The sequence below is a fragment of the Anomalospiza imberbis genome, chromosome 10, assembly GCF_031753505.1.
Source record: "Anomalospiza imberbis isolate Cuckoo-Finch-1a 21T00152 chromosome 10, ASM3175350v1, whole genome shotgun sequence".
Lineage (NCBI taxonomy): Eukaryota > Metazoa > Chordata > Aves > Passeriformes > Viduidae > Anomalospiza > Anomalospiza imberbis.
In genome coordinates, this window is record NC_089690.1 from 15,215,142 (window position 1) to 15,235,875 (window position 20,734).

The 20,734-nt window shown below is 40.1% G+C and overlaps 1 protein-coding gene across 3 annotated transcripts in view; it reads right to left on the reverse strand.

Moving 5' to 3' along the window:
* Positions 1 to 17,319, reverse strand: part of RASA2 (RAS p21 protein activator 2) — a 43,786-nt gene extending 26,467 nt beyond the window's left edge. The window contains exons 1-4 of one of the 3 annotated variants that reach the window (XM_068200793.1): positions 17,173 to 17,319; positions 10,978 to 11,083; positions 5,668 to 5,771; positions 4,569 to 4,663 (exon numbers count right to left, since the gene is read on the reverse strand). In XM_068200793.1, the coding sequence (XP_068056894.1) occupies positions 4,569 to 4,663; positions 5,668 to 5,771; positions 10,978 to 11,083; positions 17,173 to 17,233 (366 nt within the window). In that variant the 5' untranslated portion in view covers positions 17,234 to 17,319. Of the gene's footprint in view, positions 1 to 4,568; positions 4,664 to 5,661; positions 5,777 to 10,977; positions 11,084 to 17,172 lie in introns of those variants that run through there. The other 2 variants (XM_068200794.1, XM_068200795.1) reach the window with 2 other exon arrangements.
* Positions 17,320 to 20,734: the final 3,415 nt, after the last annotated feature.

Sequence of the window (20,734 nt, forward strand, 5' to 3'; positions counted from 1 at the left end):
GAAACACAGGGAATTTTAAAAGCATTTATTTAAAAAGTAGGAATTGGAACAATAATATAGTTTACAGTTAGAAGTTGTTTAAGTTAATTCCAATATTACTACTTGAAGAAAATACCTCATCTAAAGCAGATATCCTGCAAGTAGAGCATGATAGTTGCACTTGAACTTTGAGACAATGCTGTAGAGAAGCACTATCTCATCTGCAGACAGCACAAGAATGAGTCAAGCCTCTACAGATTTAACACACACAAGCAGTTCTTCTACCATAAGCAATTACCAAGAGCAAGAGTCTCAGCTATTTTGTCCCAAGCACAGGATGAACCCTTGCATAGATATGAATTTCTGAATACTTCAGGAGAAAGTTCTAAAATTACTTTGGACTCTGAAGGCAGGTAGGTATACCTAGAAAAGTAGAATAGCATGCAGTAGCCATAACCAGCAACATTTAATAGCCGAAGTGAAATCCTGTCCATCCCACCAGACAGAAGATCATTTAGCAATGTACTGTGCATCTCAGGGCAGTTTTCAACTATCTCATGAAGACTGCTGATGTGCTCAAGGAACAGTAAACACAACCAAAAGAGAGGAAAAGGTGGCAATAATTGCTAAACCCAGCTTCCTCCTTTTCTTTTTCTGATATGGCAGGATGTATTTAAGAAAAAGGATCCATAACTTATAGCACAGCATGGATTAACTTCAGAAAGCAGCAAGAGCCAACCTACTGTACCCTCTCAATAAAAGGCTCCCCAACTTTAAACCATGATATGCAACATTTTGGGATGACCAAAATTTATTACTTAAATCTTGCTCCAAACAGCTACTGCCTGAACAATACCCGCTACTCCTTTCAGTGGCCTGGCTGTTTGTGCTGACTTTTACACCTAAGATAGGCACACACTGCCAGAGTCTTTCCTCTAACAATGGTCTCCTTGGTATTCTCAGACTTAAGTCTATTTGGTAAATGGAATATTAGATGATACTGGTCTGTTCACAATCAAAATTCTCAGGGAAGGGTTCTGGAAGGTGATTTGGAAGAATGGCAAAGGAAGCAAGTCAATCTGAACTATGGCTTTGCCTTTCTACTAAAATGTAAGTAAAACCCTTAGCTGACCTTGCACACATTTCTATAGCAGTTATGTTTTGACATAAAACTGCAATGTTTTTATTGTAAATCCCCTGGGGCAAAGGCTGCGTTTCCCCCTCTGTTCGTCACATGGGAGGAGAAATGAAGCTTTTTTACAAGGCAGTTCCCAACCTAACTACTTTGGGATGCCTGCCAGGTGTTTTGCAAACTGTTACTACAGGGACAGGAACACAGGTACATTAAGAAAGTATTTGTCAAGCAGAGAAACTCCATTACAAAAACAGATTTACAGGATAAAAACAGGATACCGAGAAGCATGCCAACAGCCTTACAAGGCAAAGTTTTTGAATGACAAATGAAAATACAAACATTATTAATATTTATTTAAATAACTGACTTCACTTGCTTTAGAAAAAAATTGCTGTGAATGGCCTAAACATCTTCCTTTTGCTTTTAAAACCAAAACCCACAAATTGTATTTTACACTGAACAGTAGGAGTAAAACAGCACATTGCTGCTCCTGAGAACTACCTGTGGATGTAGTTTGCTCCCAGCTCAGTGTCATGATGACTACAGTAATATGGCTCTAAGAAAATATTTCCTCAACATGCATGGAAAGTTTTAGAACATTTTTGTCATTTTGTTTGTTGAGAGCAGTGTGATGGTTTCCTAAGGTTGCTGATCTGCAAATCTATATGAGAACTTCTGACAAAATATGCAACCTGATTTTAAGTGTGGCTGTACAGAAGGCTTGTACTTCAAAGTAGAGAAATCAGCCATTCTTATACAATAAATAATAAACAAACAGTGACTTTGTGTGAATGCACTTTGCATCTGCAGATCTTGGGGCTGTTCAAAGGCAGGTAGGTGCCATTTTAACTTTACAAATGGATTAACAATCAATTTTCAGGTACTTGATATAGGAAGATGGAGTATAACTGATACAGATCCTATCAATTTTAATAAAAAGAACAGTGAATGTTCAAGAACCCCAACAGTGTGTGAAAGATTTTGATCTTACCAATGTGTTTTTCAAGCACAGATCTCTATAAAAACTCCAACTATGTATAAATACAGGTATAAAACTCTATATATATAAAAATCTCTACAAAACACTCTTGCTATGAATAATGTAGCTCAAAGGTACGTTTAATCAAATGACCCAATTTCAAACAAGATTAATGAAGATTTTATAAATAAAAAAGGGATCAAGCAATCCTAACAATTTTACTAGCATACTGACACTACCTGCATTTTAGAAAACAAGAAAATTTTTTAGAAGCTAATACATGTAAACAAGTTTGTGCCAGCTGCAGTTAAATGCGGCCTGTTTCACCCAGCTTCTCAAATTATGGTTTATTTATTTAGTATTCCTACATTTGTATTTATTTTTCAGGAACTAGTGGAGAAGGGAAAAAGTTTCAAGAAAACAAGATTAATATGAACTCATAATACTGTGAACGGCAGCAAAACAAAAACAAGCTAATATCAAAACACAGAGCAGAGCAGCTGCTTTCTAAAAATCTGGTACATAAAAAGTACACTTTTCTTGAAATAAATGCAGATGGAAAACCCCAAAAATAATCCCAACCAAGCAACTGCAAAGTGTGCTGTGCATAATCACAGAACACAAAATACCTCTCTGCTCTCCTACTGCTTTGCACACATCATAAACTCTGGAAAATACGTACATGGAGGGAACCAGAGGAACAAAAAAATCAAATACATGTATACTGCCATGAGGAGAAGAAAACAATTGTTTTTTTCTCTTAACTGATTACCTTTATAAATATTTCATGCACTTTTTCCGCACATTTACAATATAAAAGTCTGCTACTTTCAGCCATATCCAGCCAACAATCTTGGATATCTCAGAATATATTTCAGTACTGTAAAGCACATCCAACCAACAAGATTTCAGCCAAACATGGCAGATGGGACTGGTCTCAGCTATGCTCTGAAAACTTTTATGGAAAAATAAAGCAGGACAAGAGAAACCTACCCAAATGCCCTGATTCAAGAAAAGATCAATATGAGGAACATACACCTAAGCAGAAAAGGTCATCTCTTAATGGAAGTGTCATGCAGGACAGTGCATGGCACAGCACTGTCATAGAAAAGTAAGTGGTTACATTCTGCTGTGTGTCACAAAGCCATGGAAAACTATAAAATTTTTATTTCCAATATATAAGAAATCACTAAATTCTTTTAATGGAATATTCTAATTGAATGTTCACACACTCATGTAGTATGACAAAAAGTAATATCTTTCTCAAAACATTTTTATGACAGAAAAAAACATAGCAAGCGTGGCAATCAAAGTGGAAACTGCCTTTCGGTTTATATCTGGGAAGAGCTTTCTAGAATTTTCAGAGTGACAGAAAAAACATAGCAAGCGTGGCAATCAAAGTGGAAACTGCCTTTCGGTTTATATCTGGGAAGAGCTTTCTAGAATTTTCAGAGTGATTACATGAAAGAATTCAAAGAAGACATCGTGTGGCTGGACTACATCATCTCTAGGTCCCTTCCAAATGAACCATTCTATTCCATTCTATTGTAACTGAAAGAGGACTGATTTCCAACAGAGAAGAGGAAGTGGTATTCAGATGTTTTGAAAATCTGTCTTCATGTAAAGCAACCACATGCTCTTCTATACCCAAGAGCTGCAGGCTAAACTTATGCCTCATAAATGAATCATCTGTGGAAATAAAAGAATTCTGTACACATTCAGATCTTGTAAAAGTAGCCAGGATTCTCCCTACCCAAAGGGACTTTCAGATTACTAAAAAAATACAAACACTGTCAAGTCTAAGACTTTTTGCCCTCAGGCAAATCTGGAAAAACACCCTATTAAAATCTACTAGTTTATCGCAGCAAGAAGGCTAAGAGGTTCCCAAGAACTCTGTTTTGTTCTTGAAACCAGAAAGAGAATTGCTACAACTTCTAGAGCCATGTCGTTTTAACCTATTCCTAGAACAATCCTGTATGAAGAACCGGAACCACAGGCTGAAATAAAACTGTGAAGTGCAAGTTGCTTGACACGGAATGCAGAAAGTGTTTCAAGGTAAGATACATGAACACAGCACAAGTACCTCCAAGTTTTGAAGACTAACCATTTCGATGTCACAGAATCAGCCATTATTTCAGTTAACACCAAACATTGCTAAAAAAAGTTATTCAAAAGTTTTAGGATCCATTCATGTGCCTCAACTCCATGGCTCCTCTTACAAGCATTTCAGACACCAAAATACTGTTAAGACATTTCCCAAACAGTTGTTTCATGTCTTCTGCCAGTTTTAAGTACCATAAGGAATAATACCAGCTTAGGTGTAGAGTGCCTTATTCTCTAACCAAACTGAAGACAATTGCCTCACAGAAAATACAGATTCTAAGCCTTATCTCCTACCACTCAACGTAATCTTCTACCATCACGTCCTTATCTGTACTTAACTTTCAAAATGTAAATGTGCAATTTAATAGTTACCTGAACCTCTGAATTAGAATCAACAGGTTGAAGCATAAACCAGTTTTCTTTTCCTGTGTAGTTGCATAAATCTTCTTTTTTGATTGACACCTTTCCTGAGGGAGGGTGGCAGGAGGAGAGAAGCATAAATATTACTTTCATCTGAATAGAACAAATATGTTTGAAATTTTTTTTTCCTAAACTGTCTTTTAAGTTTTTCTTTAGGTTTATGATGCTATATGAAGAACGTAAAACAAAGAATGGTAGGGGTAAGTAAAGCAGAAAATAGTTTATATAAAGCCTGATGGAATTAATTATTATTTGTTATCCTGGATATCACCAATAAGAAGGTGAAATAAAGAACACACTTGAGGCTGGAAATTACATAATATATTTGGGAAAATAAAAACGGTGTTCAAGAATGTTTAAACAGGAACCTGAAGTAGATGCCTTTTACTCTTCTGATTGCTATTTGGAAAGCTGTTATTATATCAAATTATCTGACATCCTGGCACAAATTATTTCCTTCCTCAATTCAAGTAAAGCAAAGGCTTCTTCCACAGCAGACTATTAGAGCTTTGTAGCAACTGTATCCAAAAAGCAGCTGCAATAAAGTCATTATGCAGTGGAGGGAGAAACAGAAATCTACCTCCTGTGATTTTTCACTGAAACTACACAAGTTGCTGCCAAATGCTTTTAAGTCACTAAGTTACAGGTTGCATTGTCAGGGGAAAAAATTATCTATAAATGATTTTAGGAATTATTCCACAATTGTAATTATAAGTAATTATTGTAATTATAAGATCTATAAGTAGTAACAATTATTCAAATATTCTAATGAAGCAAAAGTGGAGAAGAAACAAAGAGAATTTAAAAAAATGTATTTAGACCATAATACGACCCTAAAATGTCCTACTAGCCTGAAAAACAGAAGATATTTTAGTATAATAGAATGAAGCAAGGAAACAAAATCCTTCTATTTAAACTTTAAAGGAGCACTTAAGTGCACTATATACAGTTTTGAAAGATACTTCACCAAGAATTGTGACTCCTACAAATAATGCTACTGAAAACAACCAAGTATTCTGCAAGATGCAGACAGCACCTCACAGACACTTACCTATACGCAGGTCCTTTTGTAAAACACTTTTATCATAAATGTAGAAGGACAACCACTGGAATGTTCTTGGAATCTCAAAGTAAAACTCCTCTCCAAAATAAGGACTGAAAAGAAAGATTTGAAGTTAAAATAGAGAAACATTTTATGCAATTTATATCAAAGAGGAACATCAAAAAGCTGCATTTTGCTGCTGTCCCAGCCCATGGCCCTACACCGAGCTGTCAAAGGTGCCCAAAACCATTTCAATACAAGAACACACAATAACATGGAAATGCCTTCTGTTTGTTTATTCAAAGGTAAGAATCAGAGCACACAGAGAATGGTGTCTCCTCTGCAATTTCAATTCTATTTTTCTGTCTTGAAATTATTCTAGCTGGGTCTCTAGACTTCCTGAGACATACACAAGTTTTGTTTCATTTTCTTATTCAGTACATGATTAAACTACATTTAATCTTAATTTAATTTAAACTTATTGATTACTTAACTAACTGCCATTTGTTTAGCTCTATTTTCCATGTCAAAACTGCTGCTCTAAGATTCAGGCCTGTAAGAAGTTATCACTAGAAACTATGAGATAGAACAGTGAAAAAGAGAAATGTTACTCTCAAATCCACATGCTCTTCCTCACGCCAAAATGGTCACCACATTTCTCCATCTAAAGAAGTCCAATATCACATTTACAGTTCACCCTACTTAACTGCCATGTGCACAGCCCTCTACAGAAGAAGACTCTGGAGTCCTCTAAGATACCATACAATGTGTTGGTATCTTCACTCCCGGAACTGATACTCTCATTGAAGTCAAGGAGCATTTACTGATGTAATCAGAACCAGAAGTCAGAAGACTGCATTTCAAGACTGAACAAAACCACAGTGCTGTTTGTGTTACTGCAAGTGATGAATTCCGAAAGTCAAGAAGATCCACAGAAAAACCCTGCTATTTCAGAACTGGGTTCTTAAAATAGTTTCAGTTACTATGTATTCATATCACCGAGGAAAGATATTCACATTCAGGAAACTACTTTTAAGCAGAAAAGTACTGTGATATCAGTTATACCAAACCTTGAAACAAATGTTGGGGTTTTTTTGTTTCCCAGCAAAGTATAATTTTGACCGTATTGCTCCAGTACTTTCTTAAACTAATAAAAATATGACAAATATGCTTATGTTTGGAACAAGCAGTTCATGCTATTACCTACCCAAAGGATACCAGGAAAAACTGGTCACCATCCCTACTCTCCTCCCTCCAATATAAACACAGAAAAAGACCACCCCAGGCTTAAGGACAATGGCTTGGTAAATAAATTAAAAAGAAGAGCTGATAAATAACTTGAAAAGTGGGAAGGAACACAGCTGAAGAATCCAGTATTTCAAATGTCTAGAATAGATTTTTAGAAACAAGAAATTTAAGGGCAGGAATTCATTATAAGGAATTCCACAAGTAAAGATGTTCTTTTTGTTAAAACACAGACCTCTTACCACAGGCTTCAAAGCAGACAAATCAGTATTGCCCTTTGCACTACACTGAAAAATAATTTAAGAATCCTCAGTTAAAAAATTTAGCTGTGGTTTTCAGCTCCCTTCTTTTTTTATAGTTTCAAAGCCAACAAACTTTGCTTTGATTACAAGGGCTGGGTTCTTCTTGTCAGCACCATGACTGAAGGTGTAAACTCATGAGCATTACCTTTAGCAGCAGCGCAGCCCTAAACAGCCTCAACTTCCTTATTACCATCACTGCTCATTTTAATTGTATTAACACATTAACTCAGACCAAAACCAAGCATGAAACAAAGGCTTATTTTAAACTTAGGTCAAGTCCATGATCTGCTTCCCCTCACAGCTAAACAAATAAAGTTACAGTGGTACAAACAAAGAGATGCTACAGCAGAAAGAGTGAACAGTGGGAGAATGAGATGGCACTGATGTCAGGGGAAACTCTGCTCTAGCGCAACTTCAGACAGACATCCTAAGGGAACAGCAGACTCCAGTTCACACCAGCAAGTGCCAAGGGTTTAAGTACCTATTCTGGATGGACCTACGGGACTCCATGCATCCAATTATAATTAGGCTGGGATAAAGACTCTAAGCAGAGACTTCCAAAAATCTATTTAGCACCTTTGTCTTGCATCTAAGAGAGCAAACTTTGCAGCTACATATATCCCCCAGCCCCCAAAGGATGACCAGCCATTAAATCTATTATTATTTTGACTTCAACACTACATTAAGTCTCAGATTTGGCAAGAAAGAACAAGCCAATAATATGAGCACAAATAGAAGGTAATACATTATTTTACTCATGTTGATATATTTTTCTTTACCTAAATTAAGAGGTTATCAGTTGTTGATTCATCAGCAAAGTAGGAGGTAAAGAGAGAAAATTTAAGGTGAAGAATACAATGTATTAGTAAAGAAATTCTTAGGCAGATACAGAATAGGCTGGCAAGATACAACAGTTTACACCAATGAGGAATAATTAAAATGGGGAACTCACTCATCTTGTTCCCTCAGGGATTCAGTCAGTTTAGTACTTTCATTTGTGACTTTGATGCAAGAACTTTAAAGACTGTGATGGATACAAAATTAGAAGATAGGACTAATTCAAAGGACGACCAGACTGCCATACAGGAAGAACTGGATTACAGTGGTACAGGAGATTAAACTTCACTGGGTAGCACACTCCTCTGCTCTTCCCTTCCTTGGTACAGTAACCTGGCAGTTCTGTGAAGACACTGATCAGTGCCCCCATCCATTAATTAATAAAAGCAATGGTTATATCAACAAGGGAATTCATTTCTGCTATAACTTTGCACTACCACAAAGTTCAGTTGGGAAAAAAAGAACCTGGACTTAGCTTAAATTAAAAAAAAAAAAAAAAAGAGGACATACACATACCACAATACCCCTTCCTCCCCCCATTCCTCATATTTGACCACAGACATCTGAGGACGCTCACAGATATTGTTTCAACTTTCCAAGGGAAAAAAAAAAACTCTTTCTTCAGAACCCACAGAAATCCCACACCATGTCAGAAAATATTTCTTGAGTCATTAGCCAAAATATCCCTCTTTCACTTCAATATTATTTCACGTTTTTTTACCTTTGGAAAGTCAGTGGTTTTACATCTGCACTCCCAACAACTCTCCCAGTGCTGGGAGAGTGAAAGGCCAAACCTATTTGCACATTTAAAAAATACACTTCTGAACAGTTTTCAATCACGGTAGTCAAAACTAATTTTAATTCTAGTGATAATTACTTCCACAGACATTTAATTAGTTGATATTCACAGGACTAAAATTTAGGTTAAAACTTGCATAAATTTGCAACCTGTAATACGTGAAAAAGATGGTGAATTATGTAAGAAAAAGCAAGCAAATAATATGAAACAAAATCATGAAATTCAAAGTTGAATCTATGACTACAATTATACTGTACTACACCTCACTGAAAAGCAATTTATAAAGTTTCCAGGTTAATAAGAGATTGGAGCTTTCATCTCCTGTCCCAGTACCTCTAGGTTAGTACGGTTTCTAGTTTAACACAGCAATAAGAAACAAGATGTTTTAATTAAGTGTCTGGAATGAGAGTCAATCTTCATAAGTGCATACACAGTAGCAATCAAGTATAAATACCCAACTCTGGTTGCTGGTAATATGGGATGAGTTATTACATTTCACCGGTTTGTATGGAACCCTTCCCTAATTCAGAGAATGAAGGGAGTCACCTATGAAGTCAGCAGAGACAGAAGAGCAATTCGAAACACCCGGTTCTAATAAAATGTTGCCATCACCTGAAAAGTTCTCTATTTGAGACTCCTCTCTCCCCAGCTGTTTTCTTATAGTGAGATTTTTTTTACTTCATTTCCTCTGTAAGTATGAATGACATGGCAATCAAATGTCAGTTAAAACTTGAATACTATTAAAATTTTTGATGGATCCAAGATGTTTTACTTTATCAAATATTTTATTATGCAACTAATACTTCTTTTATTAGGTGATGAAAATGCATAAATATTTTTTAAATAGAACATTATAAAAATATCTGTGTATACATCAAGTGTAACAGATCTTGTTTCTAAGCATAGTAGTAACTTCCAGAGTTTCCATTGTTAACAACAAAATCAGAGAGCAAAGTCTTTCAAGATGGATTGGGGTCTTTTGCCCATGAAACTATTGTCTATTTGAAGGGGAAATGTTAAGTTTCTGCTTTATCAATACAGTCTCAACATTTTTATCTGAAGGATTACTCAATTGATTTTGTTTTGGCAATCAATTGCAGCCTGTTTAACTCTGAAAATTTTATGGATCCAAATACAGCAGTTAGAGATTATGAATATGAGCATAATATTTGCTCCTGACTGTACATATGTGGCATTTGCTTTCCATGCAGAAGCATAAGGAGGCTCTGAAATGATGTTCTGAAAAAATTAAATTCCCTATTTAAGTTTGTCATCTGAGCTGTTCCTGACCTGTAAATATCTGGAGAGAGAGCTCAAAGAATGAACACTAACAACAAAACCACTGGAAAAAGGAATTAAGAAAACTTTCAAGAGTTTGAACAGACTGTCTGGGTTTTAAAAGGAAGGCTTAATGTCACCTCCACATAACTGAAACTGTCACTCGGATATTCTGAACAATGAAGCTGCAGTGATGCTTTTTTGGGTCCTCTGTGAACTTCAGAGTTTTGAGACATGAAATCCCTTACACTAATGCAGCTGCATCATCCTGACTTTTTGTTTCATTCTTTTTAAGGCTCTAAGACAATAGCAGAATCTACAGCAAGCGGTGTCCGGGGAAGCAAAGCAAGGCATTCTGCGTGGATCCTGTTACAGTTCCCAGAACAAGAACTACAGGAGAGAACAAGGCCTGTTCAGGGGACACCCCACAGCACAGAAAACTCTCATACACGGCAAAGTTCCGGTTCCTTCATTTTAGAAACAGGTTTTACCAGATACACAGTAAGAGCACAATTCCACCAATACACTTCAACTGTGTCTCAGAAGACGGAAATTACACGGGGAGCATGTAGCAAGTAGATTTCTTTCCCTAGAAAACAACCTAGCAAGAAAAAGAATGTTACACTGCCCACTGGAACAGAATAGAGTAATTGTGAAATATATTCTAGCATATTTCATTTAAAAGTTCACAAGACTCAATTTTGACTTCTTGCAACACTCTCATGATTTACACATTGCTGTAACATCTCTGAGTAGTTGCCACAAGTCAGTTCTCTTTTTAAAGTAGTACAAGGAAAAGTCATATACACTGGTATTGGGCAGTCTTGCTTATCATATCAATTTAAAAACTGAGCTTACCTTAAAGATTTTTCAACTACCTGTGTACGAAAAACTTCTTCTTGGTCCAAGTTTATGGTACAGAAAAAGTCTCTCATTTTGTTGGGTACTAAGTGTTTGGCATCATCTGTAAATAAAAAAAAAATACTCTAAGTATTGCAGGGGGAAAACTTACAAAATGTTAGGTACAAGAATGTCACCATTTTAGTGTGTTCAAAACATTTACTTTTCCATTCAGCATGCATTTTGATATTCATTTTCAATCCATAAGCTTCAAGAGGGCAGAGAAGTTGCTACATCCAGCTTCCCATGGAATGAGAGTTGACAGGAAGAGACACACTGACTCATGTGAACACCACTTCTTGCAGCACCTGCACTTTCCCTTGAAAGGTCTCATCTCTGGCTTGACCCTGCACAACTTGCTAAATGCGAGACACTCACAGCCTGAGGTCATATGGCATTAGGTCATAACACTAAGACATGATCTGCCTGAGCTATTGTTCACTTGGTATGTTCTCTGCAAATACTTTGGCTAAAGGAAGCTGATTAATAAGAACTTGCCCATCAAATCTTTATTTCATTTTCCACAATGAACGGCAGATTGTGAGGCGGCTGAGCCTTTGAAAATATATCCCTCATGAGTACTGTTCATTTTTTCCTAACTGGTAGAAGGGGGAAATAATCACTCCTAATTCAATGCAACATGTGAAAGAATAAAAGGAAGTTTCTAATAAGAAAGAAAGATTGGCAGCACAAGAATACAAAGATTTGCTGGGTATTGAATCTAGGTCACTGCAATTACATGCTGGACATAAGGCAGATCTGTTAGGAAATGGTTCCCTCTAAACAATCACAGCTAAAACCAGCTGAAGTTGCTCTTCCAAAATCCAGACGCTACAGGCATCTACATTAGTTTACAGCAACACTGTTCTCTAGATTAAACAGAGACTTTCTGCCCAGATGTACCCTCTCCCTTTGAATGTCTGAAGAAAACAAACAGACCCTTTCCACCTTCTATTTTGCTAAAAGAAATTACAAGCTTTTCAGGTACTCTCTCCCATGAGAGGCAGGTGATCTGCCCTTTTTCCACCTGATTGTCCAAACCATTGGCAACCAGAATTGCATTAGGTCTTAGCCAGGACCTCTCACATCCTTGCCTGCTGCTGGAAATACCTCTCCCGATGACATGTGGAATCAACTTTATCTAAACATTATCTATTTATATAAGATATTAAAAATGGGATGAAAAGTACATCTAAATATTGAGTTTTGATTACTTTTATGTCTGAATAGCATAAGACCTTTCAGAAAGCACAATTTGAAACTAAATTTGAAATGTCATATATGTTTATTTTTTAAAAATGCAGATATGAAGCACATACATATTCTCTATGCTGGCAAGATGTAAAATCAAAGTTCTGTTTTCTCTCTCCTCCACACTCTTTTTGTGATAGATGGTTAATGTAGGTTAACCTATTACAGTCTTGGAAGTTAAGTAAGTAATGCTCAGCACTGGAAGGGCTGCCCCGACTGCCTCTGAGCAGAGACCGTGACAGTTGAACAGGAACACAGACTGAACTTCAATCATGACATTTTCCAGGTCAGGGATATGTACACTGATGGAAAGCATGAACAGACACTTAAGGAACTTCCACAGTTAAAACCTGTGCTCTCAGAAGCATCAACAAGCTTTTCATCAGCTTGGGTGTGGGAGAGGGGGAAGTATACACATTATTTTTAAACACCACACTTCATGTTGACAGATTGAGAGACATGAACAGAACCGGGTTTTAATGGCTTTAGACTCCAAAACAGGACTAAACTCCAAGTTACCCTTAAGTGAGATATTACAGGAGAACCAAGATTACCACTGCCTTAACTTTTTTTAAAGAAGAGCTAATTTAATAAAACATATGACATATAAAAATCAATTCATCAATCTGGATGTAATCCCTGGAGAGCTCCTGATACCAAAAGTTTGTAATTAATAAGCATGAACTGGATGTGTCAGCTGGTCCTGAGAACAGCTTCATTTTTTAGTTAATACTTGGCACAGTCCTATTTTCCCATAAAATATTTAAAATGCAACATTATTTAATCATCACTGTAAAGGCACAGTACAGTGGACTTTGAAAGGAAATTACAGTTATTATAGTTTTATATTTTCTTAAAAGAAAAATTACAAAGAATTACATAATTCCTAAAAATTACGTATTTCTGAATAATTCACTGTTTGTCTATATACTATAGTGCAGTTTTTCAGTTTTAAATGAAACTTTCCACCCAGAGGAATACACAAAACACAAGTTTTGATTTCAGCTGGTTAGAGCATGGTGCTAATAACACCAAGGCCGTGGGTTCAATCCCCACATGAGCCATTCACTTAACAGCTGACATTGATGATCCTTGTAGGGTACCTTTCAACTCAGAATATTCTGTGATCTGATTTTCTAATGAGTTAAAAACCTTTATTTTGTAGCCCAAGTGTCTGGCTTTAAAAAACAGACAAACTTTGGGGAGGAAGATGCTCAATCCTGAGTTAAAAATAACCTCAGAGCACTTGTCAGGTGAAATACTGAGCCTGAGATTTCACATAGTTTCTAACACCTCTTAGTATCTGTGACTGTGGGAGACATTTCACCCATATAGTGACCCAACTCTTCCAAGAAGCTTATTTCCTTAAAAAAAAAAGGCTCAAGTCTTTGATTACACTACATCTTCCTTTTTCTGAGAAACCCAAGAAAATAATGGTTGCATAAAAATCAAGTATTAACAATATCAGATATCTGCTTGAATGTTTACATTTGCTGTACATATATGTAATATCCTCTGCTGAGTAAAAGTGTGCAATTAGTGTCCATCTTCTAAATTTCTTTGTTCTGGGTCCCTGCCAGAAGACATTTATTCACACAAACTCTGAAGCATTTGCTTCACAGGACTAAGCATATTATATAGCAACAATAAATTCCACTCCAGGAGAGCAGCATAATCCAAGATAACCACACACTGTTAAAAACACAGTGCAAGTTAGAAAAAGAACGCATCCTGAATTTTGTCAAATAAGCTCTAAGAGACAACAGGGACATTTTTCCAAGTGCTTCATTAATGCAGGTTTCAGTAAACACTCCAAAAAAAATCAAGGCAACTAAAATCACTTACTGTACTTCCGTATGGCATAAAATGAAAACAGAAGCCACAGCCTGAAACACTACACTACGAGATATGCCTAAAGCAACTTGACACCACATACCTTTGTAAAGCATTTTTGTCATTACTGTGGCACATAAAATAAGAGCCATCAATACAAAAGCACTGTCAAAAAGGAAAGACAGTCTTTTACTGGATTTTTGGTGAAAACCTGCTTAAGAGTAACACTACATTTTCCAAAAATACTACAGGGTCTTAAACAGGCAAGACCAGTTCATCTCATCTCACTTGAAAGCTGGAGGCAGAAGACTGGCTGCAAACACTGACAGCCCACAAAAACAGGGTACCAGGGACTGCAAACATGTCCTTACTCAGGTTCTTCACTGCTAGGTATGCAATGGCTGCTTAAGCCACCTTTAAGAACATGTCTCAATTCTAAATTTGGTGTAATGATTTGTATAACACTGCTAAATTTAGATTTTGCCACCAATTTGTGCATTGCAAAACACAGTATAAATAACAACTTTCTGCAGATGGTGTTTTCTATACATGCAGAATTACACAGAACTGACATTACCCAATTAAAGCTACCATGCTTTCTCATGCAACACACATAAAATGAGCAAGTGTCAAATTTTAATTGCCAGCAAAACTTGGGCACCAAAATGTATTCTCCTGGTAAGAAACATGCTGTAAGGAATTCCTTCAGACTATGAACATGAGCTTTCCAAAGTGAGGTCTGCTATTGTTAATCCCTCCAGATCAAAGAGGATTACATTATTATACTTGTTTATTATTCTTCATTCAGAGGGTTTTCCTCTACCAAACACAGTATTAAAATACTAGCAAGAAGCGAAAATAACACAGTATTTGTGGTGTGAAGAAGCCAAAAGAGCATCTAGGCATCAGAGGGTTCCCAAGCTTCCACAGCATTTAACTCATTGAGTTTTTAAACAGTTTTTGTTTTCTTATAAGAAATAAGTAGGCTTACAAAGTGATTTTCACACTGTTTCAAGACATGTCTTTTATTGCAGCTGTTACTTCCACTCATTTTTCAAATGGGTTCTTACAGGTCCATCTTCAGCAATGACCTTTTCATATATTCCCCAGGAAGAAAGTCACAGTCCTCTGTTAACTGAACATTCAAAGTTACGATACAACCACAAGCTCAATCCATAACGCATAAATGGGACAATAAAACTGGTTTCAACATAAGTCTCAAGACATTTTGCTTTGTTTTTTAATGTGTAGTGGAAAACTTTCATCAAGTTCAACATTCCAAAATGTAAAACTCACTGAATGCTGTATAGTCCAGTGTTGACAAAACCTTATGATAAAAGATAGGAAGCAGAATAGTATCAAAAAATAAGCCAGCTTCAATAATATTTAGCAACCAATGTTTTATGTACTCCTAGGAAGCAGGTCATAGTCCTTCTTCCTAGGGAGTACCATGACCTGCTTCCTAGGGAATACATAAAACATTGGTTGCTAGAGATTACTGAAAACAGATTAAGAAAGGTGGGGCTGCTCAGCCTGGAGAAGGTTGTGTGAAGACCTCACAGCAACCTTCCAATATCTCATGGGGGAAGCCGGAGAGGGACTCTTCATCAGGAACCGCAGTGACAGAATGAGGAGTAATGGGAACAAACTGAAAGAGTAGGCATTTCGGTTAAACATATGGAAGAAATTCTTTACTCTAAGGGTGGTGAGGCAGTAGCACAGGTTGCCCAGACAAGCTGTGGATGCTTCATCCCTGGAAGTGTTCAAGGCCAGGCTGGATGGAGCTCTGAGATGGTGTAGCAGGTCTCCCTGCCCATGGCAGCAGCATTGGAATGAGATGATATTTCCTTTCCAAACGAAACCATTTCATAACCCTATGATTCTATGAATTCATCCTTTAACCCCAAATGTAACAGTGTGCTTTTTTAAAGGCTAGCTGGCCTGTAATATTTCTGTGCTAATTGCTAACAGCAGTAGATCTCAGTGTGTGTTCAGCCTCGCCTACCTAACCAAGTCCTATTGCTCACACCTCGGACTGAGTGCAACTCCAGCTCCACTCCAGGCCATCTCCTGTATTCATGACCCAGTCTTTCTATTTACTGAAGACACAGTAAATACATCTAGGCTGCATGACGATATTTAAGTAAACACGACTCCACTCCTCCACCAAACCTAATCCTTCAACATGTTTTCACAACCGGTTCTCAACCCCAGAGCCATGCCCGAGTCAACTTGTTTCGCTTCATTCTCAAAAAAGTCGATCGTCTGCGTGAGAAAGGAAACAACCGGGCCGCGTCCGAGCGATGAATGTACTCCGATACCCCTCAGGAAGCCGCCGCACATCCTGTTTCTCCCGCTCGCTTTGAAGCGCTCCCCAGCCGCACCGCACTATCTGTGCCCCTCCCCGAGCCCTCCTCCCAGCCCATCCGACGGCTTCCCACGTTACCGAGGCTATCGGTATTGGCAGTCAGCACTTCCCAACCACCAAAATAAGGCCACCGGCCTCTCTCTCCGCCTCCTCCCGCTCGCACACACGCTGCACAGAGGCACGGGAGTACTGGTGACCGCTTCCAGAACAGCCCTTCACCACCAACTTCCTGCACATCGCTAATTTCGCAATTTCAGCCTGACAAACAGACTCTGATGCCCGAGGTCCGGGCGGGAGGGGGCATTTCTGTTCGCCCGCTGACTCCAGGGATACCTCGGAGCCACGGATGCGGCCCGGCCGCGTCCATGTATCCATCCATCCATGCATCCATCCGCTCACCCATCATCCCGCCCCGGGGCGCGCAGACCCCGGCCCGGCCCGCACGTGCCGTCGCTGCCGCCACAAAGCCCCTCCGCGGGGCCGCCGCAGCGCAGCGCGGCCCGACCCGTACCCGGCCCGCGGCGGCCGCGGCCCCTCCGCGCCCTCCCGCCCCCGCCCCCGCCCCACCGCCTCCAGGGCCGCCGCGCCGGTGCCCGCCCATGTCGCCGCGGGGAGGGAGCGGCAGCAACGGGGCCAGGTCGGGAGCGACACCTGAGCGCAGCGGCCCCGGGGGCTCGGCCCCACCGCAGCGCCGCACTTACAGATCTTCCCCCGCAGGTTCTGCAGCACCCGCACCTCGTCGCCGCCGTCTCCCGCCGCCATCGCGCCGCCGCCGCCGCCTGCGCAGTGCAGCGCCGCGGGGGAAGCGAGGGAGGCAGGGAAGGAGCGGCCCGGCCCCGCCGCCCGCCCCGCCCCCGCCGCCCGCGGGCACCCCGGCCGGGGCGGGCGGGGGGCGCGGCGCCTGCGCTAGGGCGGCTTCTCCCGCCGCGCTGGGAGGCGGCTCCGCCCGGGGTCTGCTACCCCGCGCCCCAGCCGCTCTGCGGCTGCGCTGCGCTTGGCGCTGTGGGGCTCGGCCGGTTCCGGAGCTGGCCATGACCGCCCCTCACCCTGCTCTATCGTCAGGAAGACAGGACATAGCCTTAAGCTGCACCAGGAGAGGTTTAGGTTAGACATTAGGATGAAATTCTTCACAGAAAGGGTGATTAGACAGTGGAGTGGGCTGCCAAGGGAGGTGGTGGAGTCACGGTCCCTGAATGTATTTTAAAAAAGACTGGACTTGGCACTCTGAGCCAGGGTCTGGTTGACGAGGTGGTGTTGGGTCACAGGTTGGACTCGATGATCTCAGAGGTCTTTTCCAACCTAATCGATTCTGTGGTTCTGTGCCTCCCACCGGGACAGAGGGCTCGGCAGCCCGGCACGTTGAGCGCTGTGTTCTCTTTGCCGAGGCTGGTCACATTAAATGGCAGGTGGTCACATTAAATGGAACGAATGGCAGGTCCGGCCATTTTGGCCTGTGGCGTGCCAAGTGCCTGTCCCTACGTAAAGCACGGGGTCCATTCTCCTCTGCTGTCAATAGTTCACGTTCAGCTGTTCGGCCTGTGGAATGCCATAGGCAACGCTTCCCTCAGGAGTCGCACAGCCAGTGCCCAGAGGTGTTTGCAGGCTGCAGCAGCTCGCCTTCATCAAGAACTAAAGGGCTTTTGCATCATGTTTTCTACCATGGATTCCTGAAGACAGCAATCCTAACGTGAAACTCTGGGATCTGGCTTACACCCGGACTTCACCCCGGTCCTGCACCGGTGCTGGGCATCTGCCTTGGGCCTGCACAGTCCACCCAGCCATTGGCTGCAGGTGACACGTCCGCTTCAATGTCACTCTGGGTCAAACTGAGGGTACATCTGTTCCCAGACCCTGTAAACACAGTCTGGTGAAAGCCTTTCATGACTGACATGTCCTAAACCACAGGTAGTTCAGCTGGCTAAAGCTGTTTCAAGAAGCAGTATGGGACATGGGTTCTTCACTCTACACATAAAGGCCTTCTTCAGTCTATCCTGCTGTTAAAGGGAAGTTTGGAAAGTTGCAGGCCAACATCTGTCATTGTAACTGAAGTCCCCTGCTGTGGTGCTCTGGCCATTTTTTATTTTTCCTGCAGAAATCTTGCCTTTATCACTATGATATGGTAGGGAGCCATACAATCTATCGTCATTTCTTGATGGCTTTTCCTGCATCCAACTTCTCCCCCACTACTTCTTCAGCAGTGGTGACATTCCTTCCTCATCCCCACACTCTACATTGTTGCTGGGGAAGGACAGATGTGTGTTTCAAGGCAAACAGGGTAGTGGTGTGTCAGAACCCAGAATGTCCCTTGGACACTTTTGGATGTTCTGGGCCCAGGTCAGAAGCATTTGAGACCCTGGAATGCAGCCACAGAGCCCTGTGGCTTTGAACCTGATCCATGGAAAAATTTACCAACCTTGCAGGAAGAACAAGAAATCACAAAAGTTTAGATATTATAGTAGCAGTAGTCACAAAGTGAAAGGAAGAATTTTTGAGTGCTGTACAGGGGGGTTTTAGGCCTTGTACAGAGGGGTCTGAGTTTTGTACATGGGGGTCAAGAGGTTCTAAGATGGAGGGATTTGGGTGTGCCCTGTCCTCTTTCCTTCTTCTTCCTAACCTCCATGTTCATGGTGATGTTGGCACTCACAGATTGGTTTAGAGTAGAAAGTCACTGTTCAATATAGGTGATGGGCATTGGGGAAAAACTATAGACATCTAATACGCAATGTATGATATAAAAGAGGGCACCAGCCCCCTGGGTGTCAGTGTGCCTTTGCCTGACTGCTGAACGGACCGCAGCAGCTCAGGGAGAAATCTTTTAGATAACACACAATAAACTACCTTGAGACCGGACGACTGAAGACTACTGAGTCTTTCTTTAGAAGCTCGGGTTGGAGGAGAGACTTTTCCACCTTTCTGGGCCACCCCAATCAGGGAGTGAAGCCCGACGACAACAACAGACCCCGCAGTGGTGGGGAATAAACTGCTTCATCACAGCAGTAACAGGTGGATGTGAATGCAAAACCTAAACCTGACAAAGACATGAGTTTGCATAAGCTGAATTTTAACCTGTTGGAAATGAGAGGTTCCTCTACAGTACAAATTGAGGATTTGATTATCTACAGTTGCCTGTCTAGGCTGCCTGCCCTGTCTGGCTGGTGGCTGGTGAACTGAGGCTCACCTGGGCAGTCAGAGCTTTGATCTGGAAAAGCAGCAGGGCAGCACCCTGTGAATGGAGATGTGTGCTTGAACTGTGCATTGCCACACTTTGGAAGGTAGAGTGACTTTACTGCCTCTGTATTCTCTCAAATGTTATGACTACAGTTGGGGTTTACTGTTTTAACTTAGCATCAGCTTCCTTTAGAGCACTGATCTACATTATCAATTCAAGTTTTGCCACTGATTCCTGACACAGTTTTATTTTAAAAAAAAGTTTTGCTTTAGTCTAACATAATGATATTCAGAATACTGTTTCAATTGCATAACATTCATTTTTGGCCTCTTTTAAAGTTACATTTTAGGAGTATCTGTATGACAGGTAGGTCTGCATAGGACATGGTTAAAACAAACACTGGTGTGCTGAGTTGCAAACTTACAGGAAAGTTTTCTTCATTTAACAATGGGGGATCTTTGCTTCTTGTGAGAGAACCTCACAGCCAAGGTGCTGAACTGTCAGTGATAGCTGCAGTGCTAAGAAGTTTAGAAGGAATAATAGTAATGACAGTGCACAATGGGTTACTTCAAAATGCTTCTGCCTGTCATTTAGCTGTCACGCAAGCTCATTCCACAGAAGACAGCAATATCATTTAATACATTTGTTCTAACTTCGGGTGTATCAGAAATGAGGACTGACTAACACTTTGTTTAGATGCACAAGCTTCATGATGATCCACTTGTCTTTTTAATTAGCATTTCAAATAGAGAAAAAAAGTATTTATTAAAATTAGCAAACTTCTAACTTTTTTTTAGTTACATATCTCTCCTGACAACCATCCCAAAATGACCTGCATAATTTAGCTTAAGTTTGCTTTTTAATGCAGGTTACGGACGAGTGACACCTAGCTGAAGGGGGAAGTACTTTGAATATGCATGGTCTTCTATTTTGTATGTATCTTCATACTTTCATATGCAATTAGATAGTTGCATTTTGAACTGTATTTCTTGACAGAAGCCCAAAAAAGTAGAGTGTGTAAAATACACAATCTATACTACAAGGTTACTAGCAGAATTGAAAAGAATTTTTCAAGTTTCAGGTCCTCATGAACA